Source organism: Eulemur rufifrons, chromosome 8 (assembly GCF_041146395.1).
Source record: "Eulemur rufifrons isolate Redbay chromosome 8, OSU_ERuf_1, whole genome shotgun sequence".
Classification (NCBI taxonomy): Eukaryota; Metazoa; Chordata; class Mammalia; order Primates; family Lemuridae; genus Eulemur; species Eulemur rufifrons.
The window spans coordinates 124,057,515-124,080,185 of record NC_090990.1 but is presented as its reverse complement, the minus strand read 5'-3'; the positions used below and the strand labels follow the sequence as shown (position 1 = coordinate 124,080,185).

At 46.3% G+C, this 22,671-nt stretch overlaps 1 protein-coding gene across 1 annotated transcript in view; it reads right to left on the bottom strand.

The window, feature by feature from the left end:
* The window catches only part of LMX1A (LIM homeobox transcription factor 1 alpha), a 148,491-nt gene extending 126,224 nt beyond the window's left edge, over positions 1 to 22,267 (bottom strand). Inside the window, exons 1-2 of the mRNA XM_069479119.1 lie at positions 22,192 to 22,267; positions 19,792 to 19,978 (exon numbers count right to left, since the gene is read on the bottom strand). Coding sequence (XP_069335220.1) covers positions 19,792 to 19,978; positions 22,192 to 22,267 — 263 coding nt within the window. The remainder of the gene's footprint in view (positions 1 to 19,791; positions 19,979 to 22,191) is intronic.
* Positions 22,268 to 22,671: the final 404 nt, after the last annotated feature.

Below are 22,671 nucleotides of genomic sequence, written 5' to 3'. Positions count from 1 at the left end.
TGAAGGGTGACTTAAGCCTATCTTCTTAGCAACAGAACTGTCCCAGAACTGCTTGGATTTAAATTTTCATGGAAGGGATTGGCTAACCTTTCTACATAGCCTGGTGACTAGAGTAGACAGCATCTCCAGGGCTTCGTCTCACAGAGCAGCTGTGACACAGCAACAAGCACTGGACTTGACATTGGAAAACCCGAGACCGATTCCCACCTATACCACTTAGAAACCATGCAACAACAGGACTGTCTCTTGGCCTCTTTGAACCTCAGTTTCCTCATCTTGAATAAGACTGTGGTGATGATCACATAATACCAAGTCTGTTTTCATAGACTCCCCAGGCCTTTGTTCGCACCCCCTTGCCTGGACTTCCCTGGTCGTCTTCTCTGCTTTTACTCTTTATCCTTCAAGGCTCCACTCAAGTCCACCTTTCTCATGGCGATACTCCTTCAAATTTCAGATGGCGTCAATCCCTCTGTTAAATTTTAATTTTATTTTTTTTTTTATTTTTTTTTTTTTTTTGAGACAGAGTCTCACTCTGTTGCCCAGGCTAGATTGAGTGCCGTGGCGTCAGCCTAGCTCACAGCAACCTCAAACTCCTGAGCTCAAGGGATCCTCCTGTCTCAGCCTCCCGAGTAGCTGGGACTACAGGCATGCGCCACCATGCCCGGCTAATTTTTTCTATATATATTTTTAGCTGTCCATATAATTTCTTTCTATTTTTAGTAGAGATGGGGTCTCGCTCTTGCTCAGGCTGGTCTCGAACTCCTGAGCTCAAACGATCCGCTCACCTCGGCCTCCCAGAGTGCTAGGATTACAGGCGTGAGCCACCGCGCCCGGCCTAAATTTTAATTTTAAATTAAAAAAAAAAATTTCTCTTTGCATTCACTGTCTCTTCTACATAGTTTTTCTCTAAATGATATAGTCATTTGTTCTCTACATATTTCTTTTTTATACATGTTCACCCTCACACACTGTAGAATATAGGAAAGATTGCTAAATGGCTCACGTAGACAGAGCTGGGTCCAGGCACACAAAGCAGTTGCAACAGCAAACCTAGATGAGTTAGTATGATGCAGGAGACTGTCATGAAACATGAGACTGCCAACTGACCCACAACTGACATGAATAAGGTAATCAATGGATGGCTGGATAGACCAACTAACCAGGGCACGACACAGTTCAACAGGCACAAGCAAAAGTGAACAGACACAGAAAATTATAGTGATTACAATCACAACTGTCTTCAATTCCATGATGATGATGATGATGACATTTAACATGTACTATTTTAAGTTATTTACATTCATCATCTCATTTATTAAATAAAACTCATAACATTCCTATGAGGTTGGTACTATATCACCCTAACTTTATGTGTGAAGCAATGGAGGTGTACAGGCATCAAATACCCAACCAAGGTTACACAACTAATAAACGACAAGTCCAGGATTCAAACCCAGATCTGACTCTCACACACTCTGCCGTTATTTCAAAACTTAACGTGCATAATCACATGCCTCATTTTGGGGAACACTAACTACTATGCAGTGATGCTTACGTTAAATTCCCTTTATGCTGAAGTTGTCCTGGCCATGACAGGAGTTGAGAGGAAGAGGAAGTTCGCTCTTCTTTGTACCCAACATGTCTATAACAGCTGAAAGAGCAACAGTGCAACAAGCTGGGACACGAGGTCTTTCAGGGGCCTAGGCCCAGCCTCTCCATCTGCCAAGAGAGGCAGAAGCTTTCCAAGAAAGGCCACTCTCTGGCCACTGTTCCTGGGAGACACAGCCCACCTCGGGCAGTCCCAGAATGTCCAGAGTCACCCTCCAACGCTGGCCAGGGAGGGAATCCCCCTTCTAAAGCACGCCCTGATGCAATAATTGTTCCCACGAATCCTGAATTTCTTTTTGACCTTGAATCATGTCACTAAAACATCATCCTTTGTGTTAAGAGATGTACTGTATGTTCAAGTTTGTATTGGTTTTTATGTAAATTAGTTTGGGTTCTGAAATGGGAAGACAGAAAACAGGACTATAAGTCAGGTACAATTTGTATTATTCATTTAAAATATGACCTTCCTCTTTTAGGCTTTCAATGCCCACTGCCCACAGTTTTGCATGGTACCTTCAAAGTGAGTATTAGAAGGGTTGAGAGAAACCGTATGTGATTTTAAAAAGAAAATACAAATTTAAAGACTTTGAACTCTCATTAAAGTGAAAATGCTCATACAACGTATGGATGAATCAATGCAGGTCATAGATACATTTGAAAATTTGAGTGTATATCCATTCACTAAAGTAATATTAGCAAAGTGATTAATTAGGGCCTCTTGGGTGGGCTTGTTTATGAAGGATAATCAATAATTTAATAAGTCTTAACATTATGTGTACTTTCTAAGAGAGCCTGGGCCCTTCTTAAATATGAGACCTGAAAAATTCACACGTTTGTGAAATTCAAGTGTATCATTTCCCCCTGACAAACATAACCAAGTCAGTGGAACTCAGTTCAACATGCAGTTACCAACAAATGATCACAATTAGGAAAAAAGGGTAAATACAGCCTACTTAACAAACTTGTGGATTATCTTTCAGTTTAGTATTAATGTAACAAATACTGGATGATACAGCTTAACTCCATCAGTCAGTTCATATAAATCAACACTGGTTAAGTGTATTTTTTATCTGTTTTATCTAAAGCTCCTGTTCTGAAACCATTTCTTGCTCTTGATTTTTCTTTCTTGAATCTGATGTGTGTTTTTACTTTACAAGGTAATCTGTCTGCTTTTATATCCTTTTAAAATATTAGGCACATCCACTGAGAATTCTTAGAAGTGTAAGGCTGAGGTTTAAAGGTAATGAAAGAAACAAACCACTGGTATGAGAATAAAATTGCCCAAATGGGCATAATCGACAATTGGCTGGCATTGCTGAACATTACCAAGTAAACTGTTAGTATAATTAAGCTACCATTTATTGAGGATCTTTACTAGATGCTTTAGAAACATGCATAATCTTTACTCCCTAAAACAGATGTAAAGAGATAGTGCCTGCCTTTTGGAAATAAGGAAACAGATCCCTCAGAGGTTAACAGAGCTGGGATTTGAACCTATGTCCCTGCTGTGGGAAGGGGTGTCTATGTATCTTCCTGTTCTCCATTCTCGCAATGTTGTTACCTTCATGTGAGAATGTGCCTAACACGCAATACTCTCCGTTTCTTCCAGATCACTAACTTTTAACCATTTGGGGATCACAGGCAACTTCGAAGATCTGATAAAATCTATGGGCACTCTGCCCGAGAAACACACACACACACGCACACACACACACAAACACACTTCTGGGAAATCGCTCCAAGGGACTCATGAATATCCTAAAACCTGCATTTCGGAGAGTCCCCAGATATCAACACTGCTGGATTTTTCACTCGCCTGCCTCCTGTACACTCCTCTCTCCTTTTTGGCTTCTGAGGGAGCTTTTAAGGAGCAAAATGGTGGAACATCCAAGAAAAGCTTTGCTGCCCACGTCCTCCACTTTGGCCCCTCCCCACGTCCTTGCCATCTAAGCACGGGGCGCCACCGCACACCCGATCGGGTGGAACATCTTGGAACCATCCCTCCATCCTCCTTTTCCTTCACTCCTGCATTCGGCAGGATCGCCTCCCACGGCAATCACCAAGTGCGTATCACGTTCCAGGTATCAGACTAGTGAACAAAGTAACAATTCCTGCGCTCGTGGAGCTTACGGTCTGATGAGGGGAGTAAGCAACGCATTTGCATAGCGAAGAAGTAAATTATAGCATGTGCTAGAAGATGGTTAGTGGTCTGGGAAAAAGAGAAACTAGGAGTTACGGGGAAATGGGGAGTGAGGAGTAGGCTGCAATATTAAATAGGTGGTCATGGTAGGAGAAGATGGACATTTGAGTACACACACGAAGAAGGAGTCCAACTTGTGGATATCTGGGGAAAAATACATTTTGTTTATTTTCTTTCTTCCCCTCTAGAATGTAAACTCCACAAAGTCAGGGATTCTCTTTTTGTTGTTATTCACTGCTGAATCCCAAGTACCTACATTAATGCCTAACACATAGTAGATGCTCAATAAATATTAATAGAATAAATGAATGAATGAAAATTTATCCTTCAGGCTGGCTAAAACTGAGGGTCAGGGCCACAATTCTAAATTGTACTCTAAACATACGACAATATCTTTAGTTGAATGATACTTTCAGAGCATAGAGAAAAGAAACTGAGTCAAGATGGGTTCGCCTTTTAAAAGGGAAAATCGAAAGGTAACTATATGTGGAAAATGGTAATAATCAGAATAACCAAATAAGAAGTGGGTTTTCCAAAACAACCAAACAAATAATAGATCCTATACCAAATAAGGTTTTAAAATTAAAAACGACCCTTGAAATCTAGGGCTTCTAAATGCTAAATGATTCACTAATAACGCTGCCCATGAGGTGTGCCATCTCTTACCACGGAGACTTGGTGAGTAAGACAGATGCCACCAATGTGGAAGAGCCAGCCACTGTGCCATTGTCACCCCTTGCTGCACTCCCTGCTGTAGACCTGCGTTTCCAGAGCACTCACTGTGCGCTGATGTCCTTGGCTTTCAAGCCTGCCTGTGGCTGCTTAGATCAGTCGTGTATCCCTTGGTGCTGGTAAGTCTAAGCATATGGGTTGGGTCCCCATGGAAACCAAGAGGAGTTGTCTCAGCTCTCTGGCCACAAGCTACACCTCTGACCTTGACCACGGATCCCACGAATGCATATCCTCAGTTATACAGGGGACAGAGTGTGTCCATATGTGTGTGTGTGCACATGTGTGCCTGTACTACCAAATAAAGGGAAACTGGAGGAACATGCTTCATGTTTAAGAGGGCTGCACGTGACCACTGAGAACTGACTTACCCCCTTAGGCACAATTATATCAAACCAGGGCCCAGGACACACCTCTTTCCGTTAGCTTCTCCTAAAATGATTACCCAGTTCTAAGAAAGAATGACAACTATCTGGACAGATGCCACCCTGATTGGAAGGCCACAGGTAGGACATATTCTCCCTCCATTTTGTCCCCAGAGATTAGCATAATCTAGTAAAAGTCAGGAAGGTGAGCTTCCTGGAGTCCACGGCAGGTGACTTTATTGACAGTGGGTCTCACCACATTACAGGCAATGTGAGCTTCAGAGACTTCTTTCCTCTCTGATTAACCAGCAAGGTCAGGGCAAAGCTGAAATCACTTCATCGTAACAGTTTGAACTCTGCAGTACTACACATCATTAAATTTTTAAGGGAGTTCACTGGGGAAGTCCTTTAATCCTTTAATAATGGAGTTGGGGAAAGGGGCCAGTGGTGGAGCCCATTTACCTGGGCTGACATTACCTAGGTTTGGCCACTAATGGCTCTCCAGCAATCCCACTGCGCCTGTGCTGCCATTTAGAAGAGTGCATTTCATTTGGCCCTTGCTCCGTAACTGTCAAGAGGGAGACTGAAAAATAATACGTCATTAAGTATCACAATTTGTATTGCAGTTCTCTACCCAAGTCTCCCTTCTAGCACTATTGAGCTCAGTCTAAACTAAACTCTAACAACCAGTTGACAAGTAGAAAATTTCATTCCATGAATCAGTTGGAGGTCGATGATACCAAATAACCCATCACTAATATATGTCCCACTGAATTTACCGGCCACAGAGGTAGAGCCATTGGAAAATACTCAGCTTCTTTGGCAGCACCAAGTTCAGTTTGATTCTCTTCTAAGCTAAGAGGTCTGGCCCCATGACCTTGTCACCATTCCTTTCCTAGGGTCGTACAGAGATGACAGCCTCAGAGCTAAGGAAGGATTCCCACCCAGCCACACACAGTTCTCCCGCTCCCTGTCTGTCAGAGCAATTAACTCTCCACCACTGCACACATCAGGCAGTGCGTGATCACGTTCCACACCTCAGAGAGCTCAAGGTAAAGGCACTGCGGTAAATGGGATCATCTCAAAGAGGTCAAATGATTTGCCCAGACCCAGCCAGCCCAAGCAAGGCAAAGAGCAAAGACAGAATTAAAGCTCAAGGATTCCGAAAACCCACGGTTATCCACAAGGTCACACCAGCCTCCAGTCTGGGGACGTAAGCGTGTGAACCAACCAAGTCGACCAGACTATAAAACAGAGATGGCCGGGTAAAGAGACCACGCCACCGCAGTCTGGTCAGCAAGGAGATGGTACCCGCACGCTGAACTCCCTCCTCTTGAGACTTCTCCCATGTATCACAGAAAGCAAAAGCTCTTCAATGGACAGGCTTGCAGAGAAGCACAGCTGACTGGTTCCTGGCCCGGGGAGGCTTGCCGACTGTCTCGGGGAATCGGCCATGCAGTGGTGCACCTTGGCCCAAGCCGTAAACTGAGAGAGCTCTGCTCGGATCAGGAGCAAAACCAGTAAGACGACAGGCTACGCTGAGACGATGGTATTTGAAGAAGGAGGAAACAGGCCGGAGCCTCACTCAGCTGCCGTTCCCAGGCCGTGACCCGGGGAGGCCTTGGCAGAGATGCTCTGTGGGAGCCACGGGGGCCACTTCAGAAGAGGCCCTGAGGAGTGAAATGAGCAGACCCGCCTTTGCCAGCCCCTGTCCCGTGGTGGTCACTCCGGCTAATGCACAGGGAGATGCACAGACGGACAAAGGAAGGAATGGCTGGGAAAGAGCCCCAGAATGTCCCTGCCCCTCCCTAGGCTTCTCCTGGATCTTCCTCCTCCCCCCTTTCCTGGCTAAACTCACATCAGCCACCAAGCAGGTGCAAAACTACCTTATCCTAAAACATCCTCCCTTCGTTCTATCTCCCAAGTACTATCTTTTTTCCTCCCATCTTTCTTTCCCACTCTTTCTCCTCGAAAGAGTGGCCACATCGCTCCCTCTACTTCTTCAGCTTCTTTTTACTGTAGATCCCTATTAAAATGCCATCCTGTCCCCACCAGGCCCCTAACAAAACTACCCTTGATGAGGTTGCCAATGACTAACTGCCAATTTCAAGGGTAAACAGGCAGCCTTCCTTCTTGAAATTCCCTACCACGTCCCTGACCTCCAGAACGCTGCTCACACTGGCGTCCTCCCCTGCCTCTGTGTCATCTGGCTACAGCCTCCCTCAAGGCCCCCTGAATGCTGGCGGTCCCCGAGCTCCATCCTTGGCTCCCTTCTCATTCTATGTAGCGTCCCCCGGGGCATTCTCCTCTTCTCATACTTACATAGTAACGCACCCTAAAGCTTTGTGTCCAGGCTGGTTTCCAGATCTTCTTTGACAACTGCCTCCTGGACGTCTCCACCCGAATGTCTCCCCAGTAATCTGGCAAGTCCACAATTATTCCCATTACCCACCTCTGCCTGTCGCAAACTCCCGCTCACCCCGTGAATCTCCTATGTGGGGTATTGACGTGACTGTCCACCTTGCCCCTTCTGGATCATCTTCAAACCTTCCCTCTCTGTCACCTCTTCCTTCAATCAAACGTCACTAAGTTCAGCTCATCCTATGTCAGGAATATATTCAAGATCATGTTTGTCCTCTCCTTTCCCGAGGCCTCCGCCTTCACTCACGTCCTTATTATCTCTCGTCTAGACCACAGCAACAGCTGTGTAACCGGCCTCCCTGCCCAGACTCTGCTCAGCCTCCTACTCGTGCCCCACGTTGCCATCAGAATTACCTTCCCGGAAAATAAACATGGCCACATCATCCCACTGCTTAGAAATCCCTGCTGGCCGCCTGCTAACCCCAGGATGAAGCTGAAAGTCCTTTATGCGTTATGCAATGCGTGTCACTGCTTGGCGTGTTTCTGCGGTCCACACCCAGCCCCGCCCCTAATGCACTTGACACTGTGGTCACCACCACGTCCACAGTCAGTGATTACAGAGACTCACACACTTCCTTCCCGAAACTCCATCCACCGGCACATGCTTCTTCCTCCACTTGGAATTCTCCCGCCTTCTCCCCTTTTCCTACACTCCAGGAGCCAGTTAATATGTCACCTCTTCCATGAAGCTTTTTCAACAATCCCAAACAAGTCACTTGTTGATTAATTTATCTATTCAGCCAACATGTTCCTGTCAAATGCGTGCTGTGTAAGGACTCTGCAAGATGCCGGAGGTTCAGGGGTTAAAAGACAAAATGAAACAAAAACAGGACGGTGCTTTCCCTCATGGAGCTTGCGATCTAGTGTCACAGACAGACAATAAACCAATAAATATATATATTTCAAATTGTGATAAGCACTTTGAAGATAATGAACAGCACATGGTAACACAGAACCAAGGAATTTAGATAGGCTGGTTCTCTGACCCTCTGGCTGTGCCTTTCTTAAAGTAATTTTACTCTTTTTTCGAGCATCTGTTTAATCTATGTCTCTAAACAGTCTCTGCTACACCGCTCATACATCGGTGCTTTGTTTTATTCATTTTCAGAATTTAATAAGTCTGTTTGATTTTGAATGAATGAGTGATTTAATTAATGAGCCAACTGTTATAAGAGTCCATTTAATTCGAAATTAGAGAAAGCCGCCTACCACCAGGTAAAGTGCATTCCAGTTGCTCGTGTATTACCTGAAATCTCTTGTTTCATTAAACACCAGTTTACAAAGATTAAATTCAGACATATATTTCATCTCTCTAAAATTGATTGGAACTAGTTTTAAGAGAACAAAATGTCAGCAGTGGTGAGAGAAATAATAAATACAATACAGGAATACTTCGTTGCCTTAAAAACTGAGATTCCATTATCACTTTCTAATCCAGCCAAGGCAAGTAACAAACAAGAAGGATGTCAGCAGTTCTGGAAATGAGCCTCACGTGGGAGCACAGTGGGATCTTTTCTAGCTAAGGCTGGGAGTTGTTTGAAAATACAACACAGTTCAGAAGAAAACTTGGAAACGGGTTATGCGAGGAATGGACAGACAGCTGCCGGCTAGTCCCAGCGGAAGTTATACTGGAAGCTTCGGATCAGATATTTAACAGTTCTGCTGCCAAATGTGCGCACAGGCTCCCAGGACAAAAGTCACCGATAGCAAACCCTGGGAGCTGGAAAGAAGGAAAATGGATGCTGTCTGCCTTTTTGTGGTCCTTTGGTGGGAAAGAACAGCTACGCTAGAGGGCAATGAAGGCCAGTATGGATGATGCGGGCCAGGAAAGGATGGGCTAGAACGGCTCTGCACGTGTGGAGGAGTTTGACAGACAGGAGCTATAGGCAGACACAGCCTTCCCATACACAGACGCACACCCAGGCAATCCCCAAATCCTAAAGCTTCCTTCAAAACCACGGAATACTACAAACAGCTGACCATCAGAAGGCTGGCCCGAAAGCTCGAGTATCTAGCAGGTGGGGACTTGTTTTCCAAGAGCTGGTTCAACAGGACAAACTGAGAATTGTGATCTCACTGGGGTGTGAACACCAGAATTCAAGCAGCAGATGGTGTGATTTAGTGGAAAGGCCATTGGACCAGGAGCTGGAGGCTGGGGACAGAGAGCATCCCAGCTTCTCTCCTCACCAACAGCGTGACATCGGGCAAGTTCTCAACCTCTTGGAGCTTTAAAATGCAAGGGGAGAAAGCCAAAAACCTCTGCTTATCTAACTTTCAAAATGGTTGTGAGGGTCTGTAGAGATAATATATGTGAAGGCTCTTTGAAAATTAAAAAGAATACTTTTTTCCCAACAAATCCCTTCATAGCATTTCCTATGAGCCAAGCATTGATCTGCATGCTTTACAAATATGAGCCAAAAATGATGCTTTGAGGCTGATACCATCATTATCCGCATTCTAGAGGGAAGAAACAGGCATAGGGCAAGTTAGACCCTTGCCCAAGGTAACACAGCTACTGAGTGGCGGAGCAAGGATTCGATCCCAGACACTCTGGCTCCTGAGTCTACGCTGTTAACAACCACACTATATCGGGTTATCATACACAGCTCCTAAAAATACATGTAAGCTTTTACTCATATATTTTTTAAAAAACAATAATAGCATCCAATCCTGTGGAATACTCTTTGTTTTACCAAAAGGTTTTTCAGGCCGGGCGCGGTGGCTCACGCCTGTAATCCTAGCACTCTGGGAGGCCGAGGTGGGCGGATCGTTTGAGCTCAGGAGTTCGAGACCAGCCTGAGCAAGAGCGAGACCCCATCTCTACTAAAAATAGAAAGAAATTATATGGACAGCTAAAAATATATAGAGAAAAAATTAGCCTGGCATGGTGGTGCATGCCTGTAGTCCCAGCTACTCGGGAGGCTGAGACAGGAGGATCCCTTGATCCCAGGAGTTTGAGGTTGCTGTGAGCTGGGCTGACGCCACAGCACTCACTCTAGCCTGGGCAACAGAGTGAGACTCTGTCTCAAAAAAAAAAAAAAAAAAGTTTTTTCATGTTCATTATCTTATTTAATTCTCACCATAACCTTTTGAGGTCATTATCATTACATTCCTTTGTGCAAATGAGAAAACTGTGGCTTGGGCATCTCTTAACAACCGCACATGCATTTCAAACTATTTCTTCAGTAACGGAGAGAGCTATGCATTGCCCAAATCATTCACCTGTCTATTCCCTTCCACCTACGAACATGGACTTTTGGAAAGGAAGATCCCAACCAATAACATAGCATAAAGAAAATAAAACCCAGAAGAAGAGGAGTGGTTGCTAATACTGGCCAGCCTTCATATAGACAAACAGGGAAGCCCCCTACAAAGTGTTATATTCATTCTGCCCAAAATTATCTCCTCCACTACCTGTCCCATTCTAGGGCCTAAAATTCTACCACAAGATAGCCATTTCTTTGGCTGAACACCCTTCCAGTTAAAAAGTACCTTCAGAAGAATAGAACATTGTCATGTACATCCCAATGTGAATTATTTCATCACATTCTCTCCAATTGGACAGCTAGCTAAGAGAAGGCTCTAGCCTGCCCACAGAGTAATCTGAAGTTTAAAAGGCCATGAGATGAGTTCAGGGCATCAGACAAGCAAGCGGCAAAGCTGAGCTGAGATTCTGAGGCTAGAAAACAAGTGCTGTGGTCACATCCAGGGATCCGAGGTGCACAGAGCTCCTGGGGAGAGAGAGGTGCAGGGACCAAGCAAAACTCCAGCCAAAGAGAGGCAGGAAGGGTGCCCTGGGATGCTCTTCCCTTCTGGATCTCCAAAGTCTACCTCATGGCACTGCCAACTGAATTTCGTCTCTGAAGAGCCGTGCCCACACCCCTTTGAAGATGGTGGCTGTCATTACTGGGGAACACACGCACAACTGGAATCCTTGCTGCAATGTGAGGAGGAGCAAGAGGAGAAAGGGTGAGGGGGAGCCAGCAGCAGGGGGGGAAACTCTAGATGGGTATGTTAAAAAGGATTTGTTCCACTGTCAAAACCAGAAAGCTCTCCCCAAGAGCCAGCTTTAGGGGAGGAAGCCTGAAGTGACAGAGAGGGGGCGGGATGCTATTAAGGAGGTTCCTGGGAAAGGAGCTGAAATAAGGGAAGGAGGACCAGGCAAACAGCAGGTGTGTCTGTAAAAATCCACCTCTGGACTGTGACGGAACATGAACGCCTGGGGGATGCACAGAAACTGGGCACTGTGTCTCCAGACAAAGGCTCCTATCGCCAATCTGATTCTCCAGGGCAAGGGCAGCTCTTCCAATCCAGGCCATTGGAGCACTTGCCCATTCCTGGTCTCTCCAGCAAATGTGATAGGACCCAATGACTGCCAAGCTCCTGAAAACTGTAAAAGTCACACCTTCTCCACTCAACTGCCCACTCCCTTTCCTGTGCCCCATGCTCAGGAGAGACACCAACCTCTTCTCCCCCTCGGAGGTGGGGGCCCCAGGCCAAGCTGGCATCAGCTCCCGCTCAGGCTCAGGCTGTCCGGGTGCTCAAACAAAGACATATTCGGGCCCTCCTGCGGAGAGAGGGGGACTGTTTCTGGGCCCAGAGGGAGCTGGCCTTAATCTGCTGCACAGTGAATGACAACAATGTTAAGAATGAAAATATGGTTTGGGGGGATAGTCCCCAGGAGCCCAACATTTTGGTATTTAAAGGAACTTTAATGAGCTTAAGAGGCTAATCTGGAGTTCAGGAGGGGGTGTTTTGTTTTGTTTTGAAAAAAAAAAAAAATCCTTTTAAAGGCTCCTGAGGCTGGATAGGGAGGGGCGACAGAACTGTGAGTGGAGGAGCAGGGCAGAGCAACTGCAGGGCGGGGTGGAATCAGGAGAGGAAGCTGCTCCTAAGAGCTCTTCTTACTGCAGCAGTAGAACCCGGCGCTCAGGAGGTAAGGGACGGTTCTCTCCAGGCTGGAGGAGCGCAGTGTCCACAGAAGCAGCAAAGGGTCGAACATGAGTGATGTGTTTGCATCCTGTTAGAATGCTAACCGCCTTCTCAGCAAATGACTCCTCCCGGTTTACTGGCTACAGCATGAGACTCAGGCACTTCTCTGGCCCACCGAAACACACCCATTTGCAGCGGTAGATGTAACCTGCATCCACTAAGGTGCCAGGCACACTAAGAAAGGTTTTCAGGGGCCTCTAAATGGTCACCCAAAGAGTTCTTGTCATGAGGTCATGCAAGCCTGAGAGTTATGCCTCCGCCATCTTCCTACCTGAGCCCCACCCAACAGCTGGGTGGTCATGTGGCTATAAATTGGTGCATCTAAAAGGCTAATTGGGTTCTTCCACATGAGAAAATCAAAAGAACACTAAGGAAAATGGCCTGGGATAAAAATGAGACAGTTGATGAGCTGGAGTTTAAGTAATTTCTGGTGCTTGCAAGAGTCAAATTATTAATAACAGAATTCCACAGGGCATAGAGGGGTGAGAAGGAGACAAGGCCAGACGTGGAGTCTCGATGCAGCGTGTGGTCCATTCCCAGCAAGGCTGGATGCGTAAGGCATTTTTCATATAGACGGAGCTTAATCAGACCTGTCACACAAGACAGCCCAACCATAGTGGCCAGATATCTACCAGGCCTTGTTCGTTGTATGACAATGATGATAAAATGCAAATCGATTGGTGTGGAGAGACACTGGAGGCCCAGAGAGTCAGAAACACCAGACATATTTACTGTTATCCAAAAATAGGATCCCCAAACTGGAATCTTGAAAGGCTGGAAGAGACCAAACTCTTTCATGTGACTTCAGTTACAGGACTGGGAAAAGCACGGTCCATTTTGTATTTTTAGTTGTTATGACATTATAGTGCAATAATGGGGAATCTGGCGATGGTTTCATTAAATTCTAGCTAATCTGTGCACAGCAGCAAGGCGGCAAGCTCTACAGATGACCTGCTTGCCTTGGTTCGCCACTGAGAAGAACGGCACAGAGTTAGGCTTCCGAAATCCTTTTTTAACTACCCAGATGGGGCTGTTTGTGATGGGACCAAGTATACCCACAGGGTGGAAAACTGATATAGGGCCACAGTTTTATTCCTTACATAATGTCTTCGCTAATACTTCAGTATTGCTGCTGCATTCCAATTGCTTCTGCTGTCTAATGCCAAAAGAAACTTAATCCCTATCCTAAGTCTCATTTTATTTATTTTCAGTAGTGTGAAAACAAACATGTAGCAAGATTACAGTGTTTACACCTCCTTTTTAGCCGATATAGCTCTAATCCTCCTGTTAATTAATGCCAGGGCCATAGCAATTTTATTAATTTTGTCTTGTTTAAAAATATAGAGACAGATAATTGTGCTTTACTAAAATAACTATTTGACATTTGGGAGGCATTCGCTTCATTTTAGCAAGATGGTTGGCTAGGTTTCGTTTAGTAAATGACAAAGAGACACAAAGCTGCAGTCGACGTTGGTCAATGATAACATAACTAATTCTAACTGTGATAAATTGACTAAAACGCCCCATATCATGCTAGTCAAAAGAGACGAAGGAGAAAATGTAAATCCTGAGAAGCACCAAGCCAGAGTCTTTCTTGGTTCCAGAAAACAGGCCATTCTAACGAGCACAAGGGAGAAAAGGGTATCTTCTTTCTGTCCTCTCTGACATTTGCTCCAGAGCTCTTCAACACTTTGCTTACCAACTTCCCCACACCACGTCTGACAGGGCTGCTGGCAACAGCACTGTTTTAATGTTCCCAAAAGACTTTCGGAAAAACATAGAGGGTATTCCTAAGGGACAGTCTCAGGCACGTTGGAAGTAGGACAGAGCCCTCTCCCACCTGGGAATCTTTCTGCTCCAAGCAGAGGATAAGAGAGGCACACCTCGCCCCCCAGCCCCCAACCCTCTTTATCTCAACCTGCAAGTGGCTTATCTGAGGACCTTTCTCTCTCCAAAGATGTGAAAGAACATTTAAAAATCCATGTCAGAAAAATGAAAAAAAAAAAAAAAGAAGAAGAAGAAGAAAGAAAGAAAATATTGAAAGATACTGAAATAGAACTAAGATTTCACAGTTAGGGCAGAAATTATTTTTAAATCTTTCTATCGTGGATATGATTGCACTTTTTTTCCCATAATTCATTTCCCAGTGTTGTACAACTGTACTTAATAATCAAGGTAACATGATTCAATATTGGTTATTTTGAACTTGATAAAATTCAACAATATTTTGTAAGATGCACTTACTCTACAAAGCTTTATTAAATTTTGTATAATATCATGAGTATCTTAAAGCCTTGTCTATTTTCTCACTTCTAAACATTACAACCCAAATAATTTGTTTAACTATAAAAAATAATTAGCTGATGATTTATTAAATGGACTTGTTCTCATTAGAGAAACAGTACCTGCTCATTAGCTCCAAAAACCTTCCCAGATTTAAATAGCAACAATGAAGAGGCCTCCTGAAATTAGTAACAGTTTGTTGGTTACTACAAAGGTTATAAATAAGAAAAATGAAACTAAAAAGCAAGAAAGCAATGAAGAATCAGAAAAGCTCTTGTCCCTGGAATCTAAATATCAAAAGCTACTTCCTACCCAGGTAGATGACAAAAGTCCCAGGACTCTACAGTATGTAAAACCAGACTGGATAAATAACTGTTTTAAATGTGTTCCGTTTACGTCAGGATCAAAAGAATCCCATAAGCCTACTCTAAAAAGGAATGTTCATATCTAGTATTTTAATTCCCAGGATACTATTAATATCTACTTCTGCTATCTAATTTTATTTTCAAAATTTTAAGTCTTAGATTCCAAGAAAGTCTTACCCAGGGACCAATACATATAAAAAGAGAAAACACCTCTGAGCAAGGAATGTTTCCAATCACCCTCTAAAATTAAAAAGAGAGAGAGAGAGAGAGAGCGCGCGCTAAGCTGCCAGCACAAACATGGCCACAACCCGTGGACTGTGCTCATGCCGAGCTAAGCCCCCTGCACTTTAGCACAGACATCAGTTTATTACCTAGCTGCGTTTGATTCTCATATCCCTTACATTTCATTGTGCCCGGAGCAGTGCCAACAAAAGATAAAGCAAAAATCTAACAATTGCCTCCGTCATTTCATCTGTGGGCTACTCTTATGAGTAACCGCATGCCCAATTTTGATCTCCAAGTTAATGTCACAGGAACAAAACCAAACTAATTGCTCCTTACACACACACCTCCTACACCACCTTGATGAAACGCAGAATTAGTTCATTACTGATCCTGATAGATACCATCACCTAGGTGGTTTTCACTGTGGAGTCAAAAGAAAACTCTTCAGTGTGCTATCCACTCCAGCCCTCCCCACACACTTTTCCCCTTTCTTTGGAAAATTGGTCTGCTCCAAAAGAGAGGGGAGGAAATATCAACCGGCTCTCTGAGGAAAGGTTTCCCAAGGCCCGTGATTTGCTGACATGTGGGGAATTACGACGTTCTGAGGACAGCCCTGATGACAGCAGTACTATCCCACATTGCTCCTAGGATGTCCAGAACAATCCAAGGGATCATGATAAACTTCATATGTGAGGGGAGAGGGCTCCTCCTGGCCCAAGGAGCGCCAGGCACATGAAAGAAACGATCTAAACTTGATCTAAGTGTGGGATCCCTGCCAGAAGGCTTAATTATCTATTGTATTACCACATTCCCGTTATTCAGCAGTCTCTTCTGTCTCAGACTGAAGTCCAACTGCAGTTATTTGTTTGGAACACATTCAGGGAAAACTCCAAACGAAGCAGATCATAGAGGACTCAGTTAAATAGGGAACAACAGTTATATAAATAGAAGTCCCCTAGGCTGGAAAATATTTTGGTTGTCTGCTAACTTTCAGGAACATTGAAGAGAGTTGAACGCAGTTTTTAAGCAGTCACACCTATAGCACCCTGGCGTTTTATATGACATGTACAACTTCATCAACTGTGTAAATGTCACTCCGGTTCTTAATTTCCGGGCATTCATAAATCAGTGTTCTATACTCTTGCCTTAAATGCTTATTTGTTTGGGGTAATCAAAAGATAAATTATTCCTAAGGGTGTCACAGTATATGAGACAAATAATAAAACATCCTGAAGTCTTCAAATGAATGGTTGTATGTCTAAGATGCCACTGTCAATTCAATTATTTTTAATTAGAAAAATGTAGTGCCTGACATCATGAAGGTGTAACAATTAATTGACAGAATGAAATTTTCACTTTTTAACTGGCCGACACCATGGATGCATAGCTAATCATTCCAATGCAAAACTGCCCAACAGCCAGAAATGCACACACACACACACACACACACACAGAGCTAAAATAAATGTGATAAATCTGCTCTGTTAATATTATGTTTATGACTGTCATTGACAACTGCACATTAGCTATATATTCTTTCATTTAAATGTATAGAAATAGTATTTGAACTTCGTGAATTTTGGAGGCCAGGGTACTGCCTGTCTCTTCATTTTTTATTAAGTGTTCCATAAGTTACCACTAACATTGTCCTACCACTTAACTTCCGTCTCATTTTCTCTCCCTTTGCCCTTGTCCGAGCCTCAATTTTTTAAAAAAGCCACCAAAAAAAGGCAAAGCTATTTTTCATAAATGTAGCTTTTAAAGAGGAAAAAAAATGATTTCTGTGACTGTTTGATGACTATTGTTTAAAACCGAGTTGTATCCCTCTGGAGGATAAATATCTAGCCACGCCAGACAGTCTGTGTGCAATACCTAGTCCTGCACTCTCAGTGGAGGAAGCTGTTGAGAAATACTTGATAGTTAGGACAACACAAGTGGAAAAGTGCTCAGCTGTAAGCCTCCTGAAGGCAGGCTCTGAGACTTTTTCTCACTATCCTCTCCTCACCTAGCCCAGTGTCTTGCATATGAAAGAAAGCTTGTTGAATAAAGGAATTTGCCCTGAGCCTAATTTTCTACAAAAAAAAAAAAAAACCCCAAAACAGAACAAAACCACTCTTCCTTTCTCTCCTACAGCAGGGCCATGCAGACTAACACCATTTACATGATTGAATATGTCCAGACCCTATTTTGTTGGAAAAAGAATGGGATTTAAATGGGGCGTAGAGGAGGAAAAACAGGAATTTTTAAAAGAAATAAATTAACCTAACAAGGCATTGATAGGCTGGGCACAGACCAGGACTGCTAAAATGCCATTTGCTAAAAAAAGGACACGCAATTCGATTTTGGACATCGGTGTTTCAAAAAATATTTTTAAATTAAAATTAAAATTCTTCACTGTAACCTCAACACCTCTCTGAACAATGTAGCTTATATCCCTCTATAAAATCTTCTTGGTTCTGGCCAACAGCTGGCGAGTTGATCCCTCCAATTTTCCCTTCGCAGAAATAGCTTTGTGAGGAGAGAACTGACCCTTTCGGGCTAATAAGCCCAAACCGCCAAACCTGGAGGGATGAAATGGAAGGGACATTGTTGTGTTAAGTACTTTACAACAACTGTTTCTTCTCCTCTTGACACAGCCTGACTTCCTTAAAGAAGATTTGACTGGCCAGACAGCTGTGTTGACCCTTAAGCCTTCTTTGATTCGTGATTTTTTTTTTTTTTTAACAAACAGAATAGAAATTCACAACCCAAATCCTTTCCTAAGCTCCAATACTTGTGAATTTGCTAGTGTTGTGCCTGAAGGATGTGGACACTTCAGTAATCTATAAGCAGAAAGTTAAAGATTGGGTGCACACAATACCCAAACCTTTGGATGAAAAGCAAGGGGAGGGGGCCGTGAGCCATCCACCAGAAGCTTTATTCAAAGGTGATACTTGAAGTTGTGTGGGCAAAATCTGCTTAGTTACCTAAAAATCGCACTTTTCTCTCAGACACTGTGGCAATAAACAGACAATCAAGAACAGAGACAGGCATATCTTCTTTCAAAAATGTTAAGCATAATTATCACTTCATGAAGTGGTCATAAGGAGTGTTCACTTCTTTATATATTTCTGTATTATCCCACTCATCCAAAATCAAGCACATATTTTTAGTCCTGAAAAACAGTTATTAATCTTTTCAAAACAACAACAAAAAAAATGTCTAGTACCCTCTCCACCTGGGAGAAAAATTCAAGCATTTTAAGCAAAGGACCACTGAGTGGCAGAAGTAATTTTTTTCCTGTGGCCACACAGCACTTTGTCAGTTTTTAGAGAACCTCATAACCGAGACAACACGGAAAAGAAAATATTTCTGCTCTTTCTCAGCGCTTTTTGCTACATTGAGACTTCTCTCGCATATCCCCGTTCCATTGTGTGTTTTTAATAACAGGATGGGAACTGCTTTTCACTCACACTAACCCCCCTTTGATTATCCTCATACAGCTCCCTTTTATTCGCCAGGGACATGTAGAATGATCCTGCGCGTGCACACGCGCGCCCACACGGCCGGAATATACCAGTCCTCATGTGCAAAGACACAGGCCTCCGATCCTTCGGTGACCTCCGCAGCCCTGTCAGAGCAATGCCCTATTCACCAGCCATTTTCGCAAGGAAAAGCGTTTCCCTCTCTTACCTTCTCTGAGCTCCTCTGGGCCTGCCCGTGGAGAATAAGGAAATCCTTCTACCTCCCACTCCCTGGCCTCATCCAGGCTTTAGGCATCACAGAAATCTAGATGCGAAATATCCACTTTCTTAAATACCTGCGTCCCAGTTCTCCTCAAAACACATCAGAACGGTCGTGTCAACAGGAGGGAACTGAACCTGCTTCGTGGCAGAGGACTATCCCCCAACCAGACCCGGGTGAAGGCATAGGCTGGAGGAGAGGGCTTCAGGTCAGGCCTCAACTACTGGTCCAACAGCCCCTGGCCCGAGGGCTTTGGAGACACCCGGGACGGAAACAGGGAGAGGAAAGGCGAACAGACTGCGCGCTTAGCTTCGAGCGGCAGCAGCGCCATTTCGGAGTCCAATCTGTCCGGACTCCGGTGGACAAACCCAAACCGGAAACGAGGACAGGGGACAGAAGCCGTGGGGTCAATACAGCCCCATCGCCAGGCACCGCCAGGCACAAGCGCGAGGATGGCGCAGGCGCCAGGGTAAGACCGGGTGGGAACGAGCAAGAAGACACTGGTCACTGGCAGCCCGCAGAGCACCCCGATGAACAAGGGGACCAAGCTTGAAGGGGTCCGAGGCCCCTGACAAAGAGTGGCCTCTGGGAATGGCCAAGTCGGGAGAAGGGGTCCCGGAGAACTAAAAACTAGACAGGCAGTCAGGGGAGGAGAGCAATCGCGCGCACTTCTGCGGGACGCGGGCGGTGGCTGCGCCCACAGATCTCCGTCACTCCTCGCCCCCGCGGGGAGCGTGCAGGACTGGGATGAAGGGGATTCTACGTCTCTGGGGGTGCGGGTGACTCTTGAGCCTTCCAGAAGCGGGGGGAGGGAGGACAAAGTCGCTGGAGCGCACCGATGCTAGTGCGCGGGGAGCGCCCCCGCGGCGCGGACACTTACTTTTCATAGTCGTACTTGCAGTAGAGCTTCTTGTCCCGGTAGAAGCAGGTGGTCTCCAGGGGCTCCTTGCAGGAGGCGCACTGCACGCACTGCTCGTGCCAGAAGCTGTCGTTAAGCCGCAGCAGAAACCTGTCCAAGATGACCCGCTGACAGCCCTCGCAGACAGACTTGGGGCTCACCGCTCTGCCTGCAGCCACAACAGACGTCCGCGGGTGAGCCGCCCCGGCCGGTCGACCCTGCCAGACCCCGCCGGACCCGCTCCCGATCCCTTCGCACCCACGGATTCCCCGCGCGGCCCCCGCCCCAGGGAGCCCTCTGCTAATCAACCAAGCCGGGACTTGGAAAAATAAAATCAAGTGGCATTTCTAATAAACAGGGACAACGTGAGAAGGTTTAAATCCTAGCCGGGGAAGGGGGCGGAAATCAATAAATGCCCTTTAATTATCAATCATACCCAGGTATGCGCACAAACGTGTGCGCATCAGTAAAATTAGATAAATAAGTTTGTGCTCCCAGGTTTATAGCATCGTAATCGATTATTAAATCACGCACTGTTGACTATTTTTTAAACTGAGAATGAGTAAAAATAATTTGTGTGGTTTTGTCTTTTGTTAAAATGCAATTCTGTTCCATTTTTTGACGGAAACTTTAACATGTCTCTCTTTTCTTCCTAAAAAGTCCTGTGGCTACCGTAAAATACCGACTTGCCCCCAGGCAAACCCTGTATTGTTCAAACCAGTGAACCCTAAACTGCAGCGTCTTAGCTGGCGTGCAAGTTACAGATGAATTCTTTTTCTAATAATTGAGAAGCGTCAAAATAGAGGGAAGAAAAAAACAGGGGGAAGAAGCAGGCCGCGGAGACGCCGCTTAGTGTCCCGGCCCGGACTCTCGAAATCAAGCAAGCTCCGCCGCAGTGCGTGGGGGCGAAACGGTCCCCAACCCCACTCGGTGCGGGCAGGGACTACACTCCAGGCCACCTCTTGGACTTTTTATGTTTTGTTCCCTTAGTTTGCGGGGTGGGGATGATTGCTTTTTTTTTTTAAAGGAGGACTCTTGGCCGCATTAGTCTGCACCTTTCACTGAAAGGTTTAAAGAAGTCCTTGTCCCCCAGTCGGAACATTCGCGCGTGGTGTCCCCAAGGGCCCGACCCTTCCCCTGCCACTGCCACACTCATCTCGCTTCCCCTTTCAGAGCCCGGCCACCGGCTCGTGAGCTGTGCGGGCCCCTTTAGGGAGCGGGCAAAGCGGGAAAGCAGCGAGGTAGTTCTCAGTTTTAAAATTCTTTCTTTCTGTGGGGTCTTGGTGTCCTGGGCCACGACCCAGGCGTTAGGAGCGGACACCGGTCCGGCCGAGGACACAGGGCGAAAGGCGACGCTCGCTGTGTACCCAAGTCCGCACGCGCCGCCCGCCGGGGCAGCGCTGACTCTGGCCTCCCCGAGGCTGGACAGAGTCCGAACGTTCTCGAAAGGGGGGTTGAAAGAGGGGAGCGCAGTGTACGTGATTTCGTGTCATCTGGGGTCCTGCGGGGTGGGGAGATTCCCCTGTGGATGAGGTTTCTTCAGCCGAACTGTCTCAGCCTCCACATTCATCCCACCCTAGCGGTTCCGAGTGACGGAAAGAGGCAAGAGGTTTAAATGACAAAACGAAAAATGCCTCCAGCTAAAAAATAAAATAAAACGCCCACTCCACAAACTTGAAAATCACTAAGGACGGGGCGGAGGAGCGGGGCGGAACCGGAATCCCTGGCCTCGGCTCCTCAAGACCCGCGTGTGGACGCTCTGGAGGGGCCCTCGACTCGCTGCTCCTCTGCAGTCGCCGGGAAGGAGCTGGGGAGGGGGACCCACCGGACCCGGGATCCAGCTCCGGTTAATTAAAGCCGAGCGAGGCGAGGGCCCTGCCGCGCAGGCTAATCCCCGCGCTGCGCTGCCCACCGGCCCGGAAAAGTCTCCCGGCTGTGCCCAAGGTTGAAATTGGGGCTGGAATTGGTGGCGGCGAGAAGCCGCCTCGAACTTGGACGCTCCCGGCCTCGGGTCTCGGATGCTCGCCCCTAGGCCGCGGAGAAGAGGGCGGCATTTATGAGACGTCGATCAGCTCAGCGATTAAAAATCCAGCCCTGGATATTTTTAATCACTTTGCCACTCACACGCCTATGAACAAGCTCGCCCTCCCCTCGCCGCTTTGGGGAATTCGGTGCCCTGCGCATGGGGCCTGGGGCGGCTTGTTGATTTTATTTGGGTAGGGAAGACCCACAAGGACTGACGCACAGTGAGTGGGCTCAACTGACTGCATGAAGAGGGGCGCTAGCTCCCCCATCGCCGATCCGGTCCCAGCCAGCTGGCCTCCAGAGCTCGGGGCTTGGCGGAAAGAGGGTGCGCCCCGTACGCATGGCCTGACCACTCACCCAGCAGCGAGGAGAAGGAGGCCGAGGTCTCGATCGCGCTTTGGAAGTTCTCCTCCATCTTCAGGCCGTCCAGCATGTTCAGGCAGAGCTGGAAAGACCTGCAGGGGAGAGGAAAGGATGCGTCTGGCGTCGGTGCCCGCTGGGACTCGGCGCCCGCAGCCGCCGCACTCCTGGGAAAGGACGGAGGGAGTGACCAGGGCGACCAGAGTGAGCGGGGAGAGTAGAGTCCAGCCAAGAGAAGTGCAGGGTGGGAGGAGAGACAGTCACAGCGAACTGCCCTGACTGATCTGATTTCACTTGAAGTCTACGCGTTATGTACTTAGGCCTCCGCCCCCCAACTGCGTTTCTCCTTCTCCTGCCCCCCCCCCACCTCTGTCCCCAGCCCAGGTTTTCCATCCCGAGTCCGACTCCGCCCCAACCTATACGAAAGTGGGCCTTAGGGACGTCTCTGCAGGAATTCAGCTACTGGGGTATGATGGG